Here is a 10,630-nt window from a genome sequence, read left to right as displayed (position 1 = left end):
TTAATAAACTGTTGAAAACATGATTGCAGTAACTTTTGTAAAATAATTTGATTAGCACTTATCGTTTTCTTTTAATTTCACACAAAACGACACGAGGGCTATCTGCGTTAGCTGTCTTTCATTTAACAGTGTCAGACTAGAGGAAATGCAGCTAATTATCACCACCCACCGCCAACTCTCGGGCTATTCTTTTACCAACGAGTAGTGGGACTGACCGTCACTTTATAACGCCCCCACGGTTGACAGAGCGAGCATGTTTAGTGCGACGGCATTCAAACCCGCGACCCTCAGTTACGAATCAAGTGCTTTAACCACCTGGCCATGCTAGGCGAGCACTTATCGCAAACAGTGTTTTAACCTTGCTGTAGAGCCATATCTATGTATATGCATATCCTCTTCTTTTTTTTTGCGCATACGCCCGTACGAAATATAGATCCTGCATTGCGATACTGTAAATTTATTGTTCACCCATAGGGTAATCTTATTGAAAATCAGGTACATAGTTTGGATTTTAAAGCATTAAAATAATTTATGCATGATGTATATACATATTCAAACTGTATTCACTTTTCCACAATTGTATCATTTATTACACCATTTTAGGGCAGCTGCAAAGAACAATAATAGTGACTAATAAAAAGTATCAACTTTACAAGTAGCATCTTTCCATACTTGCTTTGGTTTGTTTTAAATTTCGCGCAAAGCTATACGAGAGCTATTGCCGTTTCTAATTTAGTAGCGAAGGGTAAGACAGCTAGTCATCACCACCACCAACGTTTCTACTAATGAATGGTAGAATATGCCGTCAGTTAATAATGCCATCACGGCTGAAAGAGTGAGCATGTTTGGCGAAACAAAGATTCGAACCCCCAACTTTTCATATTGCAAGTGTTGTTTGTTAATAACTTCGTGCAAAGCTACTCGAGGGCTATCTGCGCTAGCCGTCCCTAATTTAGCAGTGTAATACTAGAGGGAAGGCAGCTAGTTATCACCACCCACCGCTAACTCTTTTAAGAACTAATAATGGGATTAACCGCTACATTATAACGTCCTCACGGCTGAAAGGGCGAGCATGTTTGGTGTGATGTGGATTCGAAGCCGCGACCCTCAGATTACGAGTCGATGCCTTAATGTAAAAGTTCTTATCTTAAAATATAACAAAAGAAAAACTTCAAATATAAAAGTAAAAGGAATATAACATTAAAATAATTGCGCAGTATGTGTGTGTTAACAAGTACCATTTTATGTCATATATATGTTTATTTATATTATCAAAATATTATATATCGGTGTGAAACTAAAACAAATGTTAATTAACTCAATGTATCTATCTGTCATGTTTATAAATTTGTGTGCTTATTTCAATTGCCAAATCCAAATTTTGATCTGAAACTCCTTTTGTTTTGACTTATTTGTAATGTTTTACAACGGTTGTTACATGACTCAAAGCAGGACGACGCAATCTCGACAACCCTGAAGGTTTGGGGATATTCAAACTGGCAGCCAAAGTTAAAATGGTAATATATCAACTTCTAAAAGTTACATGGTAATAATTAAGACGTCTAGACTGTTTTATGGGGTTTAGGAACTATAATTTGACATTAAAAGTACAAATATTATTAATTATTAAAACACTTTATTTTAATTATTAAAAATACCTGTATGTTCCACCTTAACTGTAGGATGAAGAACTGAAGGTCATCATAATCTGACTACGCCACAGACAGTAAATAAACACGATCATTGATAATAATATCGTACGTATTATTTAAATTGTGAAGATAAAGTTCTAGATTCTTCTTTCCTGTGAATACAAGAGTGGAACATTTGTTTTAAGTCTAAGTATTTTAATTTCTAGACAAATATCCATGTAAATGCTTGGTGTACATAATATGATAAGAACTTTACACTGGCCATTCTTAATTTCGAAGTGATAGACTAGAGGGAAATCAGTTACTCTATACTACCCATTACCAACTCTTGGGCTACTTTTTACCAAGAAACAGTAGGGTTGATCATCATATTATAATGCCCCCATGGTTAAAGGAGAGATGAGATTTGAACCTACAACCCTCAGATTATAAACCGTGTGTGCCTTAACCATATCATGTCAAACTAAAACTTTAAAAAATGAATCTAACAATAGTGACATGAAAAAAATATTAATATGAAATATATTTTTTTAAATGTTCACAAGGAATATATGCAGTTAACATGAACAAAAAGTAAAACATTAACACAAATAGCATTGTATACATTTATTTGAAGACTATTCAAATAATACATTATCTGCATGGTCCCTCTACTACATACTTTTGATGTGTAATTCAATAATACTAATAATGTATTCTTAAATATTATATACTTTTATGTATACAAAAAAAAAACAACTAGAAAACCTTAATTTTAAAATCTATACAAATTCTAAAAAGTAACCCATCTATTACCATTGTTTAAATGAGACGGATTCAGAATGTTGAATTTAGGGTTACCAGATACTCAAGGCGAATGAGGTGGGATATTTCTTTATATAAATTAATTTGTTGGTGTAATAAAACTATGAACACGTTGTGATTATGTTTTACAATTTACATTAGTGTAATTCAGAAGGTAGAGAAAAAAACGTCTTCCAGTTCATAGCAGGTTTCAAGTCTCAGATTTGCTATTTTACCAATTATTTTGAGATACTATGATTGGTTTGTAAAAGCAAGTTTTACATAAGAGGAGAGAGATGAACACATTATCAGTGTTTTTTTCAAAAGATACAAGATTTAAAGATGTGTTTCACATGTGCTACAGTAATCTACAGCTTTCAAAACAATGCTGAAGTGCAAAAAAGCTAGAATAATCTAACAGTTTTAGTTTTTTTGCCAAGAACAAAGAAATATGTTTAAGGTAATCTCACTTTGTGAGGGAGAGATGTCTGGTAACCCTAGTTATATGGCCATGTAATTGTAGGAAATACATACAAGTATACATTTCAAGCAACTATATCATCAAGAAACTACAATATTTCACAATACCAGTTTTGAAAATTAAAATTAACTTCTTTTTTCAACTATAAAACTAATAAAACTTAAGACAAGGAATGTATTTTGTGTAACACATGACTGTCTAATAAAAGGACTTCAAAATAAAACTTTTAAACTTACATATTTAAAAGAACTGATTATATATACTTTTTCAAGTTTAACTTATATTCAGTTGTATTATCAAACTGACATTATTTTGAATCAGTGGGAACGTATTTTCTCTACTTTGACACATAAACCTTTCTACAACAATTTTTTTTTTTGAAAAATCCAATTTTTGTTTTCATTTTTCCTTCATGAACATACATCTCATAATTAATTGAAAAACAATATTAAAACCAGTATGTAATGTGCAACTCAAGTTCAGTTGAAAAATCACTTGCTGTTGCTAGTTTTATTGAAAAGATTCTATAATGTGAACACATTCTACATAAATATACTAAAATTAGAAGAAATAACATTTGAATATTTAGCTTATACTAAGTAGAAATTATTCACCCTTTATATACCTTAAGTTCCATGTGCATTTTATATTTAAACTACTGATTACAGATAAAAGATCTGCTATAACAGTTAGCAGAAAAAATACATTTCATATTCTTTGATGGATTGTTCAAAGAAATATAAAAAAAAATGTACAGTAACTGCTTGTTGTAGAAACACACGTATAGTGGACAACATTTTGATGTATCATTGTCTGCACTTGTGATTATACAAGAGGGAACTGCTATCCATTCAATCATCGTCTACACTTGTGATTATACAAGAGGGAACTGCTATCCATTCAATCATCGTCTACACTTGTGATTATACAAGAGGGAACTGCTATCCATTAAATCATCATCTACACTTGTGATTATACAAGAGGGAACTGCTATCCATTCAATCATCATCTACACTTGTGATTATACAAGAGGGAACTGCTATCCATTCAATCATCATCTACACTTGTGATTATACAAGAGGGAACTGCTATCCATTCAACTAAAGTTCATTATGTATTTTTTATTTTGTTGAAAACTAACTTTTTAATTCTACCCCCCACAAAGTAAACTTTTGTATATGTCATAACATAAAAGATATTTGTACATAAACTTCAGGTAAATGTTTTTACAGATTGAGGAGTATTTGGTAAATTTAAATTGAGTTACAACAGCACAACAAAAAGGAAGCCATTCTATTACAACAGCAAGAAACGGGACATCATTAAGAGCATATGGAGGCCACAGTTTACTAGAAGACTTCAACTATCATATTCTGTTTCGTATTTAACCTAAATTGGATTGTAACAAACATCAGTTATCTTACTTCACCATCTGGTGTATCGTGTTTCACATTATCAGCAGTCTTGGATTATTTTCTATAACAGTGATCTTATTTGATCTTGAGTCAGATAATGATGGGAGGCATAGCTGTGTCCCCTATAATTCATGAACCTAAACATGATAAGACATTTGTTTCTGTGAAAACTGAAGAATAAATAATTACTCATCAAGAGCAGATTTCCTAAAAAACTTAATTATTTCTTGTAAAAATAAGAACAATATCACTAGTTGATACCACTACCAAACATTACTAGTACCACCTATTATCAAGTCTGATAGCTTGGAAAATTTACTAAGAGTCATCAGATAGCTCAAATTACTTACATCTAAAAAACAAACAAACAAACATTTAAGAAGCACCTAAGGAAAAAAAATCTTAAGGTTCAAGAATAAAAAATAAAATGTAAATTATACAAAAAAGATATGTTTTAATAGAAGTACAACTGCGTCTTTTAAAAAAACAGTTTCAAATACTTTGATAAATGTTGTACAAATGAAAGATTTATTCTTCATTATTATGGTTCTGGTACCAACCCAGTTAACAAACAGAAGAACCAAGTCAGCTACTGCATGGTAAAGGAATATAAAATTCTAGTAAATAACAAATATTGTGAGTGAAATGCCACAGTACAAAGTGTCAGAAATCTTGAAACTTCTAATAGTTTATCCTGTTCACTGTGAGTTTTCACTAACTGCTGAACACAATATTGTGTTCTATTAAAGATATCGTAACTCGCATATTTATAAGACTTTCCACTGTATAGAAAATAAGTGTTAAACAATTAATATAAGCTCTGAAGTGAAAAAAAACAAAGCATTTTTACAATATATTTTATTCAGACACATGCATTAGTGAAACAGAATCCAAATCCTGTACAAAATGGACTTGATTTTAAGTACAATGAGAAAAGTTCAAATCTACAGAAAGTAAATCACATCAATCATTTCAGTTCCCACAAAATGTTCCTTGGGTAAAGCTTTCATCACAAGTAACTTAATTTAGAAAAAAGTAAAACATATTATGGATAGTTGCCAATAAACTGACTTTCACTACTTAACAAGCTTTCTCACAAACAGACCTTCCTCAAAGCTAATGATGGTCAAACTTTTTATCACAGTTTCAGTTTCATGACTGACTTACTCAAGTAATCCAAGCTTGACATCAAAGTGTAACTGATATTTGCTGTGTAGGTTTTACAATAACAATTATAACAACTTTATCTGTAACGAATGTTTCATTAAATGTAAATTACATTTCACCACAGTGCTCCTATTTGTAGTAAAATTATTAAATTAGGTTTGTGTGTTTCTAATATAACAGATATAATAGAAAAATTATTAGTAATAAGGAAAAACCTTTCATATATTTAATTTTTATATAAATAAATAGAAATCAAGAATAATTAGTACTTTCTCAACATTACATACACAATATGTACATGATGTTACTATCGAGTGTACACTTCATTCAACAAATACATTTTTCCTTCATCAATTTTTAGCAACACATCAATCAAGTTTTATCGTTACACTACAAAGCTATTACCAACCATGTAAGCACGATAAGTTACTCCAGCTATGCCACTACAAATGTCTAATGCAGAGATGCTTCGATATGTTTACATCAAATTGACAAATCACTTTGTTGTTATCTCACAGATCATCACTGTAAACTGATCTGTCCATAAATTCATCCATTACTTGATAACCATCAGCACCTGAAAATAATGTCTAGTTTATTAATCTCAATTTACTGTACGCACAAGTGTGAAAATGTAAGTGATGTAAGCTATAGGAGTGGAATGTATGTAGATATATACCTTTTAACACATAAACACAAGTTATGGGTGTGAATATATGTATACCTGTTAACACAAACTGAACAAAGGATGGGAATGCAATGTATGTACACACAACATTTAACACAAACTGGACACAAGTTATGAGACTGCAATGTATGTAGACACACCTGTTAACACATAAACTGAACAAAAGTTATGGGAGTGAATATGTATACCTGTTAACATATAAACAAAACACAAATAATTATTTTAACAACAGATTTTATCCTAATACATTTCTCGTTATGAAAGTCAACAAAAAATGAAAAAAAATTAAATATTTTAAGTATATCTTTATCTTACTTTCTCACAGTGCTCTTCTATAAGTTATTATGTCACATTATCTTACTTTCTCACAGTGCTCTTCTATATAAATTATTATGTCACATTATCTTACTTTCTCAAAGTGCTCTTCTATAAGTTATTATGTCACATTATCTTACTTTCTCACAGTGCTCTTCTATAAGTTATTATGTCACATTATCTTACTTTCTCACAGTGTTCTTCTATAAGTTATTACGTCACATTATCTTACTTTCTCACAGTGCTCTTCTATAAGTTATTACGTCACATTATCTTACTTTCTCACAGTGCTCTTCTATAAGTTATTACGTCACATTATCTTACTTTCTCACAGTGCTCTTCTATATAAATTATTATGTCACATTATCTTACTTTCTCACAGTGCTCTTCTATAAGTTATTATGTCACATTATCTTACTTTCTCACAGTGCTCTTCTATATAAATTATTATGTCACATTATCTTTACTTTCTCACAGTGCTCTTTCTATAAGTTATTATGTCACATTATCTTACTTTCTCACATGGTGTTCTTCTATAAGTTATTACGTCACATTATCTTACTTTCTCACAGTGTTCTTCTATAAGTTATTATGTCACATTATCTTACTTTCTCACAGTGCTCTTCTATAAGTTATTATGTCACATTATCTTACTTTCTCACAGTGCTCTTCTATAAGTTATTATGTCACATTATCTTACTTTCTCACAGTGCTCTTCTATAAGTTATTATGTCACATTATCTTACTTTCTCACAGTGCTCTTCTATATAAATTATTATGTCACATTATCTTACTTTCTCACAGTGCTCTTCTATAAGTTATTATGTCACATTATCTTACTTTCTCACAGTGTTCTTCTATAAGTTATTATGTCACATTATCTTACTTTCTCACTGTTGCTCTTCTATAAGTTATTATGTCACATTATCTTACTTTCTCACAGTGCTCTTCTATAAGTTATTATGTCACATTATCTTACTTTCTCACAGTGCTCTTTTATAAGTTATTATGTCACATTATCTTACTTTCTCACAGTGCTCTTCTATATAAATTATTATGTCACATTATCTTACTTTCTCACAGTGCTCTTCTATAACTTATTATGTCACATTATCTTACTTTCTCACAGTGCTCTTCTATAAGTTATTATGTCACATTATCTTACTTTCTCACAGTGCTCTTCTATAAATTATTATGTCACATTATCTTACTTTCTCACAGTGTTCTTCTATAAGTTATTATGTCACATTATCTTACTTTCTCACAGTGCTCTTCTATAAGTTATTATGTCACATTATCTTACTTTCTCACAGTGCTCTTCTATAAGTTATTATGTCACATTATCTTACTTTCTCACAGTGCTCTTCTATATAAAGTATTATGTCACATTATCTTACTTTCTCACAGTGCTCTTCTATATAAAGTATTATGTCACATTATCTTACTTTCTCACAGTGCTCTTCTATATAAATTATTATGTCACATTATCTTACTTTCTCACAGTGCTCTTCTATAAGTTATTATGTCACATTATCTTACTTTCTCACAGTGCTCTTCTATATAAATTATTATGTCACAAAGAATAAAATCTCACCTTCTTCATGCTTATCTTGTAGCTCTTCTTCATAATCAGAATGACACTGACCTAAAAATGTTGATAAAATTCACATGTTTTGAAACCTACATTGAATAGTTATCATTCAAGTTTCAACTCCCCTCTCAGAACTCTTTGTTTCCTTTACTTCAAAATAATAAAACTTTATTAAGTGGTTTCAGTGTACAATATAAAAATTTTTAACAAATCAAAACAATTATTTAATTTTTGTTTTACATATTGGAGTATAAGAATACATATTAACACAATAAATAAATGACCTCATAACACCAAAATGTTGTTTTTAATTAGACACTCAATGTTTCACTTTACAGTTTCTTCAGGATTGTTCACTAAAACACAAACAGGAAGTCATTGACTATCATAAAGTCGTTTATTTCTAGAACCAAAATAAACATTTCTTCTTGAATAAACTACTTAAAATCATGTCTCTGAAAAAATATACAAAAACAGTACTTTAAATTAATTAGTAAAGTAGTTCTTTAAAAATATAATAAACAAGTACAATAAAGAGCATTCATGAATATCAAAGACACTACAATGTAAAGTCCAGGCACTGAATGTTAAGTTCTATTACCTGTACTTAACTTCCACAGTGTCATAAAACAACTTTATATAGTATATTTCTAGTTTATTCTTGTCTTCAAATGTTCATTTTGAACACAGTATCTTGTCTCTAAGGTGATTTTAAAGGTAGAAATGGAAACAAAGGAAGTAGAAATTTGTAAGTTTTAAAGGTAAACATACAAAACCATGTAATATAAATCAGTGATGTCGAGAAAACCCACTTGTAGAGAAAAATATATATATGTAAATATATATAAAGATACATATGTAAAAACAGCCCATTTGGGTTGAGAAAATATTTTATGTAGAGCAGCGAACAACGTTTTGACCTTCTACAGTCATCGTCAGGTTTACAAAGAAAGAAAGAGGTAACTGACCGGAAGCTGACCACATGTTTGAAAGGGGTTGTGTAACTGAGTGTCAGAATGTAGAGGGCGTGCTTAGAAAGCACGAAAGCAATAATAACAATAATACTCAGTTACAATAATAACAATAATACCCAGTTACCACATTGAAAAATTCAGCAATAATAACAATAATACCCAGTTACCACATTGAAAAATTCCAACAAATGAACCAACTTGAAATTATAGCAAAGGCACACTGGACCAACAGTGATATGGATTCACTGGTACTGACTGCACAACACAGAGAATGAATCATTTTTATAAATTTTACAACAAAAGTACCACATGCCCAGAGAAAAGACATTCTCCAAAAATTAAACATGAAAACTAGTGTACTAAAACAGACTTTGTCAAAATCAATGAAGATACCAGATGATACAATTCAAAACTTACGTGTGAATGAAGTAATAGAATGTGGCATAAGAAAGTGTAAAATGTAATAAAATATTTAGTTTTATTTGCTATGCTAAAAGAAACAGCTCAAACATTCAAAAGTAAAGATGTCATATGTGAACTTGATAGTTTAACAAGTACTTTTTGGAAATGTCTGTACACACTTCTAATTATATGATTTACTATAAATAATGTCAGACCCTTCCAAAATCCATAAGATATAATTTTCTCTTACCAATCCAATCAGCACGGTCTGGTCTTAAGTGGTCAGCACATAAATTAAACTGAGAAACTTCTAGCAGTGGACTGTCCAAGCATAGGGTTTCTGGAACAACACTTGTACCTTGCAGAGGAAGAAGATAAACCACTGAGATTACTGTACTGAAACTTGCAGTAAATATTCTGTTAGTATTTATTAAATATCCATTTACTGAAACTCCATGAAGGCCCAGACCAGTTTACTGGCTCTAAATTGATTGCATATCATACACTTTGTTAAATATGCAAGTATGTAAATCAGTAAACATATATGAAAAGACTTTTTTTAACTAAAACTGCATAATCAGTAGCTACACAGTATTTTGGATCTTACATAGCTTTTACAAACAAACTAACTGCTTCACAGTCTGGTACACATATGACCACACTGATGATGGATACACATTGATTGACAAATAACATTACAACAAAACTTTTAGAGATAACATAACATTTTCAGATGACACGGGACCTACTGTACAATCTGGGCTGTTTCACACTTTAACTTAAAAAACAACTTTAAAACCAGACATGAAAATCCAGACACACCAAACCTGCACTCTTACCGTCATCTTCATAAGGAACCTTTTCAAAGAATCTCAAAAGATTTCTAAGGCAAGATTTTCCTTTGATAAAATCATGTTGACTATCCAATAAAATTCTAAACTTTAATAAACTACTTTCTACAGCATCTTTTAACAGACGTTTCAAAACTTTTCCCACAACTGATGTAAGACTAATGGGTCTATAATTACTGGGACAGTGTTTTGTTACCTCTCTTGAAAAGAGGAGTTTATTAGCTAACTGCCATATATCTCAGAACAGCTGGTATTGGTATTAACAGTTTTAGTGATTAGCAGATAAAATGATTTGACCTTCCCAGGTCATC

The 10,630-nt window shown here is 30.7% G+C and overlaps 1 protein-coding gene across 1 annotated transcript; it reads right to left on the bottom strand.

Annotated features, from left to right (window-relative positions):
• Positions 1–2,243: 2,243 nt before the first annotated feature.
• LOC143257741 (uncharacterized) lies at positions 2,244–10,164 on the bottom strand. The gene is made up of 5 exons (XM_076516774.1): positions 10,076–10,164; positions 9,719–9,885; positions 8,096–8,146; positions 5,908–6,075; positions 2,244–4,468 (listed from the first exon to the last, which is right to left on the bottom strand). Exons 1-4 carry the CDS (start codon positions 10,162–10,164, stop codon positions 6,011–6,013), a joined length of 372 nt encoding a protein of 123 aa, XP_076372889.1. The 3' UTR covers positions 2,244–4,468; positions 5,908–6,010.
• Positions 10,165–10,630: the final 466 nt, after the last annotated feature.

The sequence above is a fragment of the Tachypleus tridentatus genome, chromosome 7 (assembly GCF_004210375.1).
Source record: "Tachypleus tridentatus isolate NWPU-2018 chromosome 7, ASM421037v1, whole genome shotgun sequence".
Classification (NCBI taxonomy): domain Eukaryota; kingdom Metazoa; phylum Arthropoda; class Merostomata; order Xiphosura; family Limulidae; genus Tachypleus; species Tachypleus tridentatus.
Note: the sequence above shows the minus strand (reverse complement) of the source record. Positions and strands in the feature narration are given on the sequence as shown.

What these genes read in the sequence shown, in the direction of transcription:
- LOC143257741 (XM_076516774.1), bottom strand. Translation starts at nt 10,164, where the DNA reads ATGTTATTTGTCAATCAATGTGTATCCATCATCAGTGTGGTCATATGT. An exon ending in AGACCGTGCTGATTGGATTG is followed by an intron (nt 8,147 to 9,718) that starts GTAAGAGAAAAT and finishes CAACATTTTTAG; the next exon opens with GTCAGTGTCATTCTGATTAT. An exon ending in ACAAGATAAGCATGAAGAAG is followed by an intron (nt 6,076 to 8,095) that starts GTGAGATTTTAT and finishes CATTATTTTCAG; the next exon opens with GTGCTGATGGTTATCAAGTA.